The following is a 17,195-nucleotide window of genomic DNA, read 5'->3' as shown; positions in this document are numbered from 1 at the left end:
GTTGAGTTTTTAGCTAGCTTTTTCACTCTGCTCTTTCACTTTCATCAAGAGGCTCTTTAGCTCCTCTTATGCTTCTGCCATAAGGGTGGTGTCATCTGTGTATCTGAGGTTATTGATATTTCTCCCAGCAATCTTCATTCCAGCTTGTGCTTCATCCAGTTCAGCGTTTCTCATGATGTACTCTGCATATAAGTTAAATAAACAGGGTGACAATATGCAGCCTTGACGTACTCCTTTCCCAATTTGGAACCAGTCTGCTGTTCCATGACCAGTTCTAACTGTTGCTTCTTGACCTGCATACAGATTTCTCAGGAGGCAGGTCAGGTGGTCTAGTATTCCTGTCTCTTGAAGAATTTTCCGGTGTATTGTGATCCACACAGTCAAAGGCTTTGGCATGGTCAGTAAAGCCGAAGTAGGTGTCTTTCTGGAACTCTCTTGCTTTTTCTGTAATCCAACAAATGTTGGCAGTTTGAGCTCTGGTTTCTCTGCCCTTTCTAAATCCAGCTTGAGCATCTAGAAGTTCATGGTTCATGTACTGTTGAAGCCTGGCTTGGGGAATTTTGAGCGTTACTTTGCTAGTGTGTGAGATGAGTGCAGTTGTGTGGTAGTTTGAACATTCTTTGACATTGCCTTTCTTTGGGATTGGAATGAAAACTGTCCTTTTCCAGGTCAGTGGCCACTGCTGAATTTTCCATATTTGCTGGCATATTGAGTGCAGCACTTTCACAGCATCATCTTTCAGGATTTGAAATAGCTCAACTGGAATTCCATCACGTCCACTAGCTTTGTTCGTAGTAATGCTTCCTAAGACCCATTTGACTTCACATTCCAGGATGTCTGGCTCTAGGTGAGTGATCACACCATTGTGCTTATTTGGGTCATGAAGATATTTTTTGTACAGTTCTTCTATGTATTCTTGCCACCTTTTCTTAATATCTTCTGCTTATGTTAGGTCCATACCATTTCTGTCCTTTATTTTGCCCATATTTGCATGAAATGTTCCCTTGGTATGTCTGATTTTCTTGAAGAGATCTCTAGTCTTTCCCATTCTATTGTTTTCCTCTATTTCTTTGCACTGATCACTGAGGAAGGCTTTCTTATGTCTCCTTGCTATTCTTTGGAACTCTGGGTGTATCTTTCCTTTTCTCCTTTGCCTTTCACTTTTCTTTTCTCAGCTATTTGTAAGGCCTCCTCAGAGAGCCATTTTGCCTTTTTGCATTTCTTTTTCTTGGCAATGCTCTTGATCACGGCCTCCTGTACAGTGTCACTAACCTCCATCCATAGTTCTTCAGGCGCTCTGTCTATCAGATCTAATCCCTTGAATCTTTTTGTCACTTCCACTATATAATGGTAAGGGATTTGGTTTAGGTCATACCTGAATGGTCTAGTGGTTTTCCCTACTTTCTTCAGTTTAAGTCAGAGTTTTGCAATAAGGAGTTCATGATCTGAGCCAGTCACCTCCTGGTCTTGTTTTTTGCTGACTGTATAGAGCTTCTCCATCTTTGGCTGCAAACAGTATAATCAGTCTGATTTTGGTATTGACCATTTGGTGATGTCCGTGGGTGGAGTCTTCTCTTGTGTTGTTGGAAAAGGGTGTTTGCTATGACCAGTGCGTTCTCTTGTTAAAACTCTGTTAGCCTTTGCTCTGCTTCATTTTGTACTCCAGCTATATTACATATCCAACTTTATTACATATATCCAACTATATTACAACTATAAATGCCACTTATTTGAGGTTTTAGCCTTATCTGGGGCCGTGTTTCTACAAAGTGATGAGTTTTATGGGCTGGTTCCATTTTTAAAAAACATGTATTAAGATAAATATGTAGTCATTAAAATGATAATGTTCAGGAATGCATCACCTAAAAATCAGATGCCACTGGTGGTGTGTGTCCTGGATTTCCATGCAGTACAAAACCAGTGCGTGGCGTAGAGCTGGGCCATTTCACGGGTCGCTGGGAGCACGGTTGAGGCCGTGCAGTGCACAGCACCACTGAAGGCAGCAGTAACCCTCTTATAAGGTTCCATGCTAAATCTTTAAATTGTTAAGAAAAAATCAAAATGAGATTCACTGAGGTCCCTGGGATGTCAGTTACTCCGTGGAGCCCAGTATTCTCCCCCAAAGTTGTGGGGATCCACAGAGCCTGCTGTCTCACCCAGGGTGCCGGTGTCCAGGGGGAGGCCCAGCCCTGCGGGTGGGCTGTGGGCTGCACCAGCTCGCGGTGAGTTTCCGTCTGTGTGCCGTCCCGCAGATCGGCCTGTTTGACCTGGAGGTGAACTGCCTCACGAAGATCCTGTTCGGAGCCCTGGTGGTGGTGTCCCTGGTCATGGTTGCCCTCCAGCACTTCGCCGGGCGCTGGTACCTGCAGATCCTTCGCTTCCTTCTCTTGTTCTCCAACATCATCCCCATCAGGTGCGCTGAGAGCGAGCTGGTGCCGCAGCGTTTGTGCGTCTCTGTCTATCTGAAGGTCGTGCTTTTGTGGTTTTGCGAAGGAGCTGGTCCCTTGTAAAGGGATGACCCGGAACAGGTGGGGTCTCATTTGTGCTGATGTTACAGCACCCACGGTGTGTGTTTTAGAATCGGTATTGAGATACAAGCAGCTTTTTGTGTGTGTCCTGTAAACCTGTGTGCTCTGGTTTTCTGCCCAGCCTGCGTGTGAACCTGGACATGGGCAAGATCGTGTACAGCTGGGTCATTCGCCGGGACTCGAAAATCCCCGGGACCGTGGTTCGCTCCAGCACGATTCCTGAGCAGCTGGGGAGGATTTCCTACCTACTCACAGACAAGACGGGTGAGTGTCCGGGGCCCTTGCAGGATTCAGAGTCAAAGAAGATGCTTGGACTATCTTTCTGGAGGTGTTAGAGATGAGTGTTGCAGTTCCTGTATCCTCTTCATCTTTGGAGGAAGATAGACTCCTGGCGGGCATGATGATGCTAGCAGCAATCACTTGGTGCTAATCATGTGGAAGAGCACTGTTCTGGGTGTTTGTATCCAGTCACTTAATCCTCCCCTGATACTGTATTTGGAGTTATTAAGTGACTTGGTTACGTGACTTGTCAGAAGCATATAGTGGCAGAAGTCGGCTTTGAACTCAGACAGACTGGCTTCAAGTCCTGACCTTGAAACCACATCTTAAAATGCCTCTTTACAGTTTAGCACCTAGGCTACGAGGTGGTTGTAGTGGTTGAGAGCAAGTGGGGAGACCTGGGTTCAACCTTCATCTCTACCATCTAGTGAACATGGGATAAAAGGGCATTTGTTGCAAAGATCCGGGAAGGCAGAGCAAAGGTAGATTTCAGAAAGAAGAACCAGGTAGGTTCTGGCTGTGTCAGTATCGGGATGGTCTCTTGACTTGACTCTTCTCGTCTGTTGTCTGTGCGTCGGTCTGGTCAAGGTTTTGATTCCTTCAGGATTGAATCTGATTGGCCTCATGTATGTCATGTCCCGCCCTCTTGGCCAGTGGAATGAGCCAGGCACCCTGATTGGCATTCTCTCTAGACCATCCCAGGGACCAAGGGTGATCATATCCCCTGGAACTCTAAGATTCTGTTTTCAGAAGAAATTCTTGGATTCCAGGCTGACAGAATATCACAGATGTCTACTCCAGAAGAAGCAGTGCTGAAACCAGCGTGTGACGTAGAGTAAACTCTGAAAAAAAAAACAAAAAACAACTTTCATTACTGTTAATAATAAGAGCTTCAGGATGTAGGCACAGTTACTCCTTGTTCTGTGTTTCAGGAACTCTTACGCAGAATGAGATGGTTTTCAAACGGCTCCATCTTGGCACTGTAGCCTATGGCCTCGACTCAATGGATGAAGTTCAAAGCCACATTTTTAGTATTTACACCCAGGTAAAGCCTTCTGTTTTGATACCCAAAGTGATTTTTAAAAATATTTACTGGCATCTCTATTGGGAAGAATTCATAATACCATATGATTCACCCATTAAATGTGTGCAACTCAGGGGGTTGTTCTGAATACTCAGAGTTGTGTAACTCTCTCCACAATGTTTTTATCTTCATCACCCGAAAAAGAACTGCCATACCCACGAGCAGTCACTCCTTGCTTCCCTCCACCCACCTTTCCTTCCAAGCCCCTGGCAATCACTGGTTCTTCATAGTCTGAATAAACCTGCAGCTGAGGTTTTTCCCGTCTTCCTCATCCCGAGGGTCGATCTACTGACCTCCGACTTATGAATGATAGGGGAAACATGGAAAAAAACTATTTGCCAGTGACTAGTACCGGAAACGGAGAAGGCCCTGGCAGCCCGCTCCAGTGCTCTTGCCTGGAGAATCCCAGGGACGGGGGAGCCTGGTGGGCTGCCGTCCATGGGGTCGCACAGTCGGACACGACTGAGCGACTTCGCTTTCACTTGGATTCATTGGAGAAGGCAGTGGCATCCCTCTCCAGTGTTCTTGCCTGGAGAATCCCAGGGACGGGGGAGCCTGGTGGGCTGCCGTCCATGGGGTCGCACAGAGTCGGACACGACTGAAGCGACTTAGCAGCAGCAGCACCAGAAAAAGCTCTGAGAACGTGATAGTTCTCCTTCAAGCTTATAGACATGTTTACTTTTCCCCAGTTATGAGCAAAAGCAATCAGTAGTTAATGGACTGCTTGTGACATAATCACGGTGTAACTGATGAGCTTTAGCTCCTCATCTCTTTTCAACTCAGCAATCTCGTGGAAGAAATGATCAGAAAGGACTATCAACTTATCTGCTCTTGGTTTTCTACCCCCCGCCCCATAAGATTTTTCGAAACCAGTCTTTTTTTTTTTTTTTTAAGAGAAAGATATTACTTGTAAGTGTCCTAAGAGTCCTAAGATGTTAGACCAGTGGGTCGCCACCTTGGCTGTTCATCAGAATTCCTAGTGATGTTTTAAAAAACAAATAGAATAAAAGCAAAACAAAAGACATTGGCTTGGGCCTGATACCCTAGAGATTCTGGCTCATTCAGATGCACTTCTGTGTGTTAAAGGAAAGATGATAAACAAGCAATTCCCTTGGTAATTCTGAAAACACACACAGAGCTAACATAGATTGCATTAGACCAGCTACAGGGTTATGACACTAAGGACAAGAGAATAAAGAGGCCGTATTTTGCTTGAATTTGTCCAAGTAGATACTGATTCTGTAGTCAGAAGGCCAGTTAAAAATGTATTTTTGTGTGAGGATCAGAGATGGACTCTCTAAATGCTCAGCGGCACAATCAGAGTCAACATTTTAATTCTCTGGGACATTTGCCAGCTGGCACACCTGGATTTCTGGGGCGTCTCCTGAACGCGGCAGGGCAGGGAACAGAGTCTGGAAGCGAGGGTGGGTTTTACGTGAAGAACTGCTCACTCGATCCACGTCCAGTCATTACCTACAGCCAGCACGAGGCACCTGCCATTCCGCTGGCTGCCTGTGTGGGCATCGTGGCTTGACTCTAAATGGATCCATGGACCTTTTTCAGAGATGGACTTTAAGACTGTTAGAAAATCACAAGGACGCGATTGGGCTGGGAGGAGAAGCCACAGCCCGCCCTGGTCCGTTTCCCCCTCTGTCTGACCCGTCTTCCAGCGTTGTGCGGTGGAGTCTGTGCTCTAGGGGGAGTCACTCCGCACTCCACCTAGAGAGTGTGGAGTCACTCTCTAGGGGGCTTCCCTCTCTGCCAGCTTCTGCCGCCCTGTCACAGCTGATGGCTCCCGTGTCTGCCTCGACCCGACCTGGAGCTTTAGCCTGGAATCCTTGGCATCCCCGCTCGCATGTCAGGAGGGCAGTGCACCCACGTCCCATCCTTCTCCCTGCATCCCCATTTGTGCTCACAGTCATTCTCGTCTTTGTAAGCACCGTGCCCCTTTGTCCTGTGAGCTCCATCCCGGGGTTTGGGAAAGGCCCCTGCTTCCTGCCCCGTGGCCACCTGCCTGCAGTCACAGGCCTGCCCCCTCAGACCACCTGCTCGGCTTTGGATGTCTTCCCCTCTCGCTCACTAGGCAGAAGCTGCACTCTCCCTGGCCTGGCTGTCTGCAGGGACCCTGCAGGGTTTCCCTGCTTCGCCCCTCCCCGCCCTGGTCCTGGCAGTGGGGTCCGTGGCGTCCAGCGTGGCCTGCATCCCCTCCCCACCCTCTCCCGTGATTCAGCCTCCCCTCCCGCTCACCACGGCCTGCAGCTTCCCGGCCACGGTGAGCCGCATCACTTCTGTCTCTTGGAGTAGTCTTCCCTCTGACCCGCCCCCTCCAGTGCCCTCCAGACTCCCCTGAAGGGGTCACCATGTGGATTGTCACGCTTGTCAGCCCCTGGCCGGATCCTGCCTCCCTCGGAGCCCCGTGTCAGCGGTGCCGGCCTGCCGATGATTATGTTAGACGGCGTCGTGCACTGTGTACGTGCCCTGGTGGGAGGCACACCCCTGCCCATCCTGGTGGTATTTTTAAGAGCTTGCGGTATTGACAGAAGCCAAGCTTTCTCAGGGTGTTTGGCTGGCTCAGCTTTGTGGCCCATTTTTTCGGGAGCGCAGATAAGCCTCTCCGTCAAGTGCTAAGAGTCAGAAAACAGCATTTTTTACAGTGAACTCTCAGCACCCTTCCTTAGCAGAGGCTCATAAATTGCCTTGCCCATCCTGGCCTTGGGTTTAAAAGAACGGGGTGTGATGGGGAGAGGCTGGGGCTGATGTGGACACCCCCTCCCCCAGGGAGGCCATCTGCACCCTGCTCTCCGGACAGCGAAAAGCCCGCAGTAAACACACGGATTCTTTTGTGAGGACAAGTATGAAGCCTTTCCTGTGTGTGTTTTTTTTAACAGCTCTATTGAAGTATAACATACATACCGTAACATTTAGCGATGTTAAATGTACTGTTTAATGCTTTTTTTGAGTAAATTTACAGAGTTGTGGAATCATCCCCACAATCCAATCTTACACCGTACCCACCCCCCCAGTGGGATTCTCCTGAGTCTGTTACAGCCATCCATCTGCCCTTTAGAGTTTAATAATAGGATGTTTATAACAGTGTCTCCTAAATACGGCATTTGGAACTCCTGGGTGAGATGGCTGGGGACCGAGTCAGAATCTCTAGGAGTGGTGGCTGGACTTAAAATTTTAACCGGTGAACCAGGTGATTCCAAAGGGCAGAGGCGCTAGAGCTACCTTGAATCTAATTGTTATCTAGTTGCTCAGCCATGTCTGAGCCTTTTGTGACCCCCATGGACTGTGGCCCGCCAGGCTCCTCTGTCGCTGGGGTTTCCCAGGCAAGAATACTGGAGTGGATTGCATTTCTTTCTCCAGGGGATCTTCCTGACCCCGGGATCGATCCTGCATTTTCTGCATTGGCAGGGGGATTCTTTATCGCCGCGCCACCTAGGAAGCCCACCATGAATCTAAGGTCCGCCGTTATTTTTCAGAATATCGCTGTTCTAGATCTGTGAACTCCAAAACAGAGGGTGCAAGGTGACCCATGGAGGTGCAGGAAGGAATGATTTGAGTGTTCACACACACTTCAGTTTCATCTTCAAAATTAAAGCAAAATTTAAACCTTACTAAGAGCATGAAGATTGACCCTGGGACCCTCCCTCGATTTATCAGATGAACATTTGTCAGGACAGTCCTTGAAGTGTCCTGCAGAAGGAGTCAGAATTTTGCGATTGTTTATTTTCGAAACATTGGAATACAGACTGTGTTTTATGAGTGTCTAGGTGACTGGTTTTAGGGATGTTGTTTAACTAAATTAACCTCATAAAGAAGGCAGGTGGTTTTACAAGATTCCTGCAGGGAAAACTCCAGATGATTAATACAGGCGCAAGCAAACCACAAAGACATGGCCAGCACATTATGAGGGAAACCCATGATAGGCTAGGGAGACGTGATGATTTTTCCTCTGGCTTATTGATTTACTTACTGACACCTTTAAAAGATTGAGAGATGGTTCCCAAACCATAACATTTATCCTCTTAAGTGTACAGGTCAGGGTTTATTAGTATATTCTCAACGTTCTGCAGTCACCACTGCTATCTAATTTCAGACTGTTTTCACCACTCCAAAGAGGGACCCTCCCTATCTCTTAGACTCCCACCGTTCCCCAGCTCCTGGCAACCACCCGTCTCCTTTTTGTCTCTGTGGGTCTGCCTGTTCTGGACATCGCAGATGCCTGGAATCAATCAGTACCTTTTGCACCTGGCTTATTTCACTTGGCGTAACATCTCCAAGGTTTTTCCAGGTTGCAGCGTGTGTCAGCACTTCATGCTCCTTTATGACAAACAGATATGACAATTCGAATCTGTAATTTTAAATAATTATACTTTTAAATCTGTAATCCTCAGCATATGTTATTTTGAACTTTTAGCTAACTCTGTGAAATGTGCTCTCTTTTCGTCACGTTATTTTATAGTCTTTTGCTGTTTCTCAATGCACAGGACAGTATGTATACAACTTGAATACAGACGTGGGGAAGGTACTTTTTTTTCTCAACATGGTCAGAATATTTGAGATGACTAGTCTGTATATTGCCTGGAATATGGAATCATCTATTTTATTTTACTCACTCTGGCAAGTGGAAGTATCTTTAACTTTTATTGATATATGTGTCTGAGAAAAATAATGACTATGGGAATTGGGAGCCACGTGGTGTCCTTGGTCAGAGAACACCAAGACCAGTGCTTCTGAGTGTTCCTCTAGGCTATTTTATATGGTACATTCTTTTTTTTTTTAGAAAAACATAGTTCACCTTATCGCACATATTTTGATCTGTGAACTGTGATTTTTCACTTAATAGTTTGTCTCTGATACTGTTGTAGGACTTGGTAGAGTTGGACTTTACTGAGCGATTTTTTTCCTGTTCTGTTTAATGAGTATGTTGAGGAGCGTGTGAGTTTGTGACTTGCTTTCTGCACTAGACGTGCACGCGGGATGCGCTTGGCCGTCAGTGTGCACTGTGGCCTAGGTAGTGCCCCTCTTGCCTTCTGCATCCTTAGGGAGCACAGAGAAGGTTATGTTTTCTCAGGGAAGAATCTTTACTCATGTGTTTTTCTCTGGGACACAGAGCTTACTTTGTTTTTTAGTCATTAAAAAAGAATTCTAATCCTTTCTTAGGAGGCATTTTTTTTTTCGCTACAGAAAAGATAGATGATATGGATCCGTGCAAAGAAAAAACATTGAGATCACCTGTATTCACATCAGTCAGAGATTATGGTGTTAACACCCAACTGTATAAAACGCCATTTGTCTGCCTTTGTGCGTCTGTGGAGATGTCTACCGTGTTTCTCTCTCTCTCTCTGGTTCTTTTTTCTTTCCAACAAGAAGTCATTATATTTTTGTAATTCTTTTAAACTAGAGCTGAGGATCAAAATTACGTGTAGAATTGAAAAATATGTATATATGCCTGGGCCCTACTGTATTCTTTAAGTGACCAGGACCTGGGCATATATATATATCTTTCCTGGTCATTCAGAAAAGCATTTCTGATTAAGACCCACTGTTAGAATAACACTGTCCAGCTTCCTTTTTTTTCCACACGTGTCATAATTATGATCCTTTTGAATGGTTTTATAACAGGGCCAGATAGGGGTAGAGTGAGGAATGGATCTAGGAAGGAAAATTCATTGAGATGGCCAAAAACGCAGTCATTAAGACAAATCGTATTGTAATGCAATATTATAAAAACTCAAAACGAAGGTAAAGAATTCAAATCTTAAGTTGACAGGCTCCAGTTCAGCACTTGCACAGGTTGGTCTCACCGTCCTGACCCTGGTTTTTGGCAGCAACGGGTGCATGTCTGATTCCCAGCCTTGCCGTGATGACGTCATGGGCGGGATCATTCTTTGTTGTGGGGGCCAGCCTGTGCATTGTAGGATGTCTAGCAACGTCCATGCCCTCCACTCTCTAGCTGCGTGTAGCACACGCCCCCTGCTCTTTGTGACAGCCCCACGTATCTCCAGACACTGCCCAAGGGGGAGGGCGGAATCTCCCAAGCTGAGAGTCCCTGTGTTACGTGTGGCTCCGTTTCAACAAATGGAAATGTGTTGCCTCTGTCATACAGAAAGGTGTGTAGTGTTACATAGTAAGCGTTAGTTGCTTAGTCGTGTCTGACTCTTTGTGACCCCATGGACTGTAGCCCACCAGGCTCCTCTGTCCATGGGATTCCTCCAGGCCTGAATACTGGAGTGGGTAGCCATTCCCTTCTCCAGGGGATCTTCCCGACCCAGGGATCGAACCCGGTTTCCCACATTGCAGGCCCATTTACACTCTGAGCCAGTAGGGAAGCCCGGCTATTACGTAGTAAGTGTTGTATTTATTCAGTCCCTTAGCCTGTAAGTTAGTTGATTCATTTGGAAGTTGTAGCTCTGAGCCTGTCTCTAGAAGAGTGGCCCTTTGAGGCTAATGAGTTATCAGCTCTGAGCTTTATTTGGGGAGTGAAGTGGACCTATTGAAACAGGAATTCCTTCTCTTCAACATGTACTTTTAAGCAGTTACAACCCATTTGTGCTGTTATCTTATGAATGTTCATAAGTGGCAGTGTTTTCACTGCATTTGGAAAGAAGGTGGGTAAGAGAAGGTGGATATTCATGGTGACCGAGTGTTTAATTTTTGTATTACTCTTTCCTGAAATATAGGCTGGGGTTCTCATCAGGAAGTACCTTTGCTGTGGATTATTAACGAGAAACGGAGGCCTCTTTTTTTTTCATGGAGTCTCAAGTCTCATTTGTTTGCTGAGGTGGCATGGAATGACCGAGACACCCCACGGTGCGGGACACCCACCCCGGGCCCGAGGCAGGGGCCTGTGTGTGCGGAGAGCTTTTCTTCACTCGACTTCTGACCTCACGAGGGCCTAGCGTGTCCTCCCCTCCTTAAGAGGACCGGTGGTTCCCCCCTAGGGCAGAAAGGGCCGTAACCTGCCTCTGTGGATACCACATCTGTTTTTATTTTCCCCTGGTATTTTTTAAGTAAGAAGAAATGTGTGTAGGTTAAAGGGCCTATGGGGCGGGGTGGGGGGAGGCTGGAGATAACACTGTACAACGTGAAACTTTTCCATGTGGGCAGCGTGAGGATGCTTAACAACCGGCCCTGGTACAAACACTGGCCGGACCCCTCGCAGTGACCAGTGCCTTCCTGGTATGTGTGTATCACCACTTGGGGCGTGGGTGAGCCTTTCATTTGCAAATTAAATCAGAATCAGTGGTTGTTATGACCCATCCTCCCTGAAACATCTTAGTAGTGTGTGTGTTTAGTCGCTTCAGTCATGTCCGACTCTCTGAGATCCCATGGACCATGGCCTGCCAGGCTCCTCTGTCCATGGGATTCTCCAGGCAAGAACACAGGAGTGGGTTGCCTTTTCCCTCTCCAAATCTGACCTGAGACAGGCCAAAACGATCTTAGTAGTAAAGGGGGATACGTATCAATTTCAGAGAGAGACGAACGTGGAGGCAGCAAATCGGTTGCTTGTGACGCTGGTCGGACTCAGTCACCGTCATCTTCTAGTTTACTGTCAGCTAGTTCCTTGATCTGAGAGTCGGGTCTTTGCAAAACTCTGGGCTGTGTTTCTCTTTTTGCTTTGCTCTGGAGTGGTTTCACCTGGAATGCAAAGCCCCAGGGCTCTGTGTTATCCCACATTTAAGATATTAGTGGAAGTATCTGACTCCTGTAGACATAATCAGATTGCTTCTAAAACCCAAAGGTTTGTGAAAGATACCCTTAATTCAGCCTTCCCTTCAAACCCACTGTTGCTAAAACTTGCCAGCCAGAGCAATTACTTTGTCAAAGGTCTTGTTATTGCTCCTAATGGTAAATAATAATTTGGTCCAGGTGCTGAGGAATGTGGGCAAAAAAATGAAGACACGCGTCCATGGCCAGAACATAAATTATAGAACTTTGAAAAAAAAAAAACAATTCTTGATTTAGCCTCACTACGAGAGGGGACCTTTCTGTAAATCTTCAGTCCTCGTTATAATTTTAGAGTTAAATTCTTTATAATTAAAAGCACTTGGCAAATAATGATTCATTTAAACTGTAGTTCTGATATATTACTCTAATTATTGTTACCATGCAGCGCCCTTTGGCCTGGAAGTGAAACCCGTGTCCTCTTGACACCAGAGGTTAACAGAGCAGGAAGCCAGAGCAGTGTGTGTGTGCCTGCGTGACCAGAATAATTTAGTAATTGTCTAATTACCTGAAGAGTCTGATGCCACTGCTAAAAATAGTATTAAAAAATTAAATGAAAGTCTTTTCTTGTTTCTCATAACCCATCTGTTCTCTATTTTGGGCAACCATGTGTTCATGGGTATAAAACATGATTCATTCTAAAAGATCAGATCGCTTCTCCTCTGTTGGATAAAATATGTTTTTAATGGAACATACTGTTCAGTAACTCATAAACATCTCTCGCTTCTGAGACTCAGTTGTGGAGGTAGGGAGGCTATGATAAGTCTTTTGTCCTAAATTGTGGCTTAAAATCTGATGTTGGTCAATTTGATATTTATTTCTTCTTAAAAATTGCAGGGGTGGGGGGTGTCAGATGAGGACTTCTCACCATTGTCTCAGGAAAATTAAGTTGTTTGTTGGACAGATATTGGAGGCAAGTTATCTCCTGCCCTTGGTAGTAGAGTTCAGTAGACAAGCTCTGTGTGCTCACGATCTAACGGGAGAATTATCAGGTAAACAAGCCAGTTTTAGTCACTGAAGACAGAGGCACACGTGGGCCCATGGAAGCATGGCTCCCAGTGGGGCAGGCACCCGAGGCAGAGCCAATTATGGGGTCGGGGAAGGCATCTCTGAGGAGGCGACGGTGAATTTGGGGCCTGAATGTTGAGGTGGAACGAGCTAATTCTGCCAAGATGTGGGAAACAGTGTTCCAGGCAGTGGGAACAGCAAGAGCAAGGCCCTGAGGCAGGATAAGGAGCTTGGAGAGAGGCTGGTCAGGTGGGCCATGGCGGGTATCTGAATTTTACTGACCACTAACTCATAGACTGCTGACAAGTGGTCTCTTTCTAGTGCCCTTAATTTTTTGTTACATTTTAAGGCAATAGAGCAACTCAGCACAGCACAGAGCAAAGCAGTAGAACCCATTCTTCAAAGCAGAGCCTTCGTGGTACCCGATGGTACACAGGTGGGGATGGGACTGCTTGTCCTCCACGTTTGATGCTGCTGAGTGCGTTTCTCAGGGTTCCTCTACTCCACATGTGGGTTGAAAACCAGCCCCTCCTCTCATTGGCAGGAAACCGAGGCCCAGAGGGCAGATGGTCACACAGCTTGCTTGCAGTCACACAGCTGTTGACACCTACCCGAGTATCAGACTCAGATTTCTCACCTTCAGTTCAGTTCAGAAGCTCAGTTGTGTCCGACTCTTTGCGACCCCATGAACCGCAGTACGCCAGGCCTCCCTGTCCATCACCAGCTCCTGGAGTCCACCCAAACCCATGTCCTTTGAGTCGGTGATGCCATCCAACCATCTCATCCTCTGTCGTCCCCTTCTCCTCCTGCTCTCAATCTTTCCCAGCATCAGGGTCTTTTCCAACGAGTCAACTCTTTGCATCAGGTGGCCAAAGTATTGGAATTCCAGCTTCAACATCAGTCCTTCCAATGAACACCCAGGACTGATCTCCTTTAGGATGGACTGGTTGGATCTCCTTGCAGTCCAAGAGACTCTGAAGAGTCTTCTCCAACACCACAGTTCAAAAGCATCAATTCTTCGGCGCTCAGCTTTCTTTATAGTCCAACTCTCACATCCATACACGACCACTGGAAAAACCATAGCCTTGACTAGACGGATCTTTGTTGGCAAAGTAATGTCTCTGCTTTTCTTTTTACCGTGTTGCTCAAAACCTTTTCCCCAAGACTTAACCCATTAAGAGGACAAGCCATGTGCTAAAAGGTATAGTGAAGAGGTGGATGAGGGCTGTATAAGCCAGGCAGCCGCTTCTTAGACGAGAATTAGGGTCCTTGGTCAGTGCTGAAGGCAGAGCTTGAGCACACTTTGGTTAACTCTTGAAAATCGACCTTGAGTGGACGTCTCGTACCATTTTGCAGTGTGTTACTGACGTTCTCCCTGACCTGCCCTGGGATGCTCGTCGCCCCCTGGAGCCCCGTTGAGGCTGTCTTCCATTTTAAACTGCGAGGGATGTACAGTTAAAATGGTGGCTCTAAGCTGGGCAGGATTTTGGTCTCCATGGGGCATTTGGCAACCTCTGAAGACATTTTCTGTTTGTTCTCCTGTGACACCTGGGGTTGCTTCTGGAGTCTAGAAGACGGAGCAGAGAAGCTGCTAAGCGTCTGCTACACGCAGTATCCCTGCCCCACCCCCCCCCCCATAGAGAATTATCCTCCTCAAGTGTCAGCAGTTGCCGTTTAGTCGCTCAGTCATGTCCATCTCTTTTGCAACCCCGTGGACTGTAGCCCGCCAGGCTCCTCTGTCCATGGGATTCCCCAGGCAGGAATACTGGAGTGGGTTGCCATTTCCTTTTCCAGGGAATCTTCCTGACCCACGGATCGAACTTGGGTCTCCTGCATTGGCAGGCAGATTCTTTACCACTGAGCCCCCAGGGGAGCCCCAGATGTCAGCAGTGCTGAGGTCCGGAGCCCTGGTCTGAAACACCAGCATGGCTGGCAGCGTAGCGGAGCCGCGACACCACCCAGCATTCCCGAGTGGACTCGCCCACATAGCCTTGACTGTCATTTCTTCCTGTTTATTTGGTGTTTGTTGATTTTGGCTGAGCCCCAGTGACTGGATCCCTGAAGTGTGCGCCCCTAGGGTGGCACGTGCTAGAGCAGGCTCCCCTGGAGGCCCCTCCGTGTCCTGGTTCTCCTCGCTGCTTTCCTCTCCCGCAGCAGCCCCAGGACCCGCCGGCTCAGAAGGGCTCCGCGCCGACCACCAAGGTGCGGCGGACCATGAGCAGCCGCGTGCACGAAGCGGTCAAGGCCATCGCGCTCTGCCACAACGTCACCCCCGTGTACGAGTCCAACGGCGTCACCGACCAGGCCGAGGCCGAGAAGCAGTACGAGGACTCCTGCCGCGTGTACCAGGCGTCCAGCCCGGACGAGGTAAGCCCCGCGCATGCCCGCCGCCCGGCCCGCTGCGCTGCTGCGCCGGGTGGAGCCGCCTGTCGCGGGGGCGGGAGCCCGGTTGATGCTGGGTCCCTAAAGGCCCTGCCCTTCCTCCGGAAGGAGCAGTCTTGATCTTGAGATGCATCATAAATCAGGGAAGAACAAGAGATCTCTGTGGTTCAGACGGCCAGCACATTAAAGAACCATATTCCTTCAAAAAGCTTTATTGATATAATCCAATCCTTTCACTAAACCATAGCATGCAATTGCCCGTTTAACAGAAATGCAGCTCAGTGTTTTTTATTTTAATAGTATTTTTGTGGCGTTCTGTAACCTTGCCACAGTTGTTTTATTTAATTGATGAGTGAATTTTTATTTATTTCGGCTGCACAGGGTCTTTGTCGGGGTGCTTGGACCCAGTCGTTGCCGCTTGTGGGCTTAGTTGCCCAACAGCATGTGGGACCTTAGTTCCCCGACCAGGGATCAAACCTGTGTCCCATGCATTGGAAGGCGGATTCTTAACCCCTGGACCACCAGGGAAGTCCCCACCACAGTTGACTTTAGTACATTTTCACCACCCCAAAAGGAAGCCCTCCATGCCAGTCTTCCCACAGCCCCTGGCAAACCCTGACCTGAGTTCTGTCTCAGTAGACTGGCCTGTTCTGGACACTGCATGCAAATAGAAACATCCCCTGTGTCTCATTTTCTGCCTCATTTCTTTCACTTCGCATGTGTTTTCAAGGTTAATCCATGTAGTGGTGTGTATCAATACTTCATGCCTTGTTTTGAATGAACAGTATGCTTTCGAATGGATAATACTGTGTTCTGTTTATCTGTTCTTTGGTTGATGGACCTGTGGAATGTTTATATATGTTTTTCTGTGAACATCTGTGTCCAGGTTTTTGTGTGGACATGTGTGTTCATTTTCCTCGGTGTGCGTATAGGAGAGGGATTACTGGGTCATGTTACCTTTATGTTTGACCTTGGTTTTACAGCGTGTCCTTCAGGTTGTGTCCGTCTAAGCTTTGCATATGATGTTGCCTCAGGTTACGTGTTTCTGGCACTGGCCTTGGTATCTGGAGTCACACGATGTTGGCGTGTCCCGCTCTCAGAGATTCTAACGTAGGTTTCTTGGCTAAGGTGGTGTCCCCTAGAAAACTTTTCTTCCGGGTGGAGTCGCCGTTTTCTGTGACTGACTTAACACTAGCCCCCTGGGTGATAGGGTGAGGGCTTTAACCAGAGTTTGTTTTCAGAGCCCAGATTCTTTTACTTTTCTGCTAAACCTTTTACTAAACCATTTTTAGACACCACAAGATACCGATTTTCATTAGTTTGAAATATAGCCCCTCTACTGGGTCTTAATGTATTTTTTTCTTAAAAAAAATGAAAATTTTAGTTTTGGCAAGGATTTTGCATCTTCCTTTTTTCACTTAATATTTTATCATGCCTGTTTCTAAATTTTGTTGGATATTATTAGAATACGGTTCTTCAGATTTACTGCCCATGAATGGACCATAACATTTTTTAACTGTGCTCATATTTCTGGATTCAGATTATGCCTTAATTTCAAGCAGTAGTAGTTAGAAACATTTCTGATGGGCATCCTTGCACCTGATGTTTGTAGAAATGGTGTAACTGGGTTCATGATTTCACCAGGGATCTTTGAGGGCCTCCCATGGGCCAGGCACTAGGAGTCTACATTAAACAAGACACCAGGCCACGTCCGTAGGGGCAGCTGGAGTGAGACAGTTGAGCACATGGATCCTGGGTTCCCAGCTCCACACCTGGGCAGGTTTCTTATCTTCACGGTGGATCTGTGGCATGGGACCCACAAGAGGGTGTTGTGAGGCTTTTAGTAAATGGTCAATAAATCCCACGGGTCAAACTGAATGAATCTGTTTATATAAATATGAGAGCGCTTCCCGGGATTTTTTTTTTTTTAACCATTTTACTCTTCCACCAGCGTTGCAGGGAATCCCAACTATTATTATTATTATTAATTTCAAGAAGGAGGGAGGGGCTTCTGTGGTACATGAAGTTTTTTTTTTTTTTTAATATATATATATATATATATGTGATGACAGTTGACTCATTGGAAAAGCCCCTGATGCTGGGAACGATGGAGGGCAGAAGGAGAAGAGGGCGTCAGGGGATGAGATAGGCGGCTGGATGGTATCACTGATGCAGAGGCC

The 17,195-nt window shown here is 47.1% G+C and overlaps 1 protein-coding gene across 2 annotated transcripts in view; it reads left to right on the top strand.

The window, feature by feature from the left end:
* Positions 1-17,195, top strand: part of ATP9A (ATPase phospholipid transporting 9A (putative)) — a 124,737-nt gene that overhangs the window by 67,500 nt on the left and 40,042 nt on the right. For both annotated transcript variants that reach the window (XM_068986694.1, XM_068986695.1), the window contains exons 11-14: positions 2,253-2,413; positions 2,650-2,792; positions 3,740-3,852; positions 14,788-15,000. In XM_068986694.1, coding sequence (XP_068842795.1) covers positions 2,253-2,413; positions 2,650-2,792; positions 3,740-3,852; positions 14,788-15,000 — 630 coding nt within the window. The remainder of the gene's footprint in view (positions 1-2,252; positions 2,414-2,649; positions 2,793-3,739; positions 3,853-14,787; positions 15,001-17,195) is intronic.

Source organism: Capricornis sumatraensis, chromosome 15 (genome assembly GCF_032405125.1).
Source record: "Capricornis sumatraensis isolate serow.1 chromosome 15, serow.2, whole genome shotgun sequence".
Lineage (NCBI taxonomy): Eukaryota > Metazoa > Chordata > Mammalia > Artiodactyla > Bovidae > Capricornis > Capricornis sumatraensis.
Note: the sequence above shows the minus strand (reverse complement) of the source record. Positions and strands in the feature narration are given on the sequence as shown.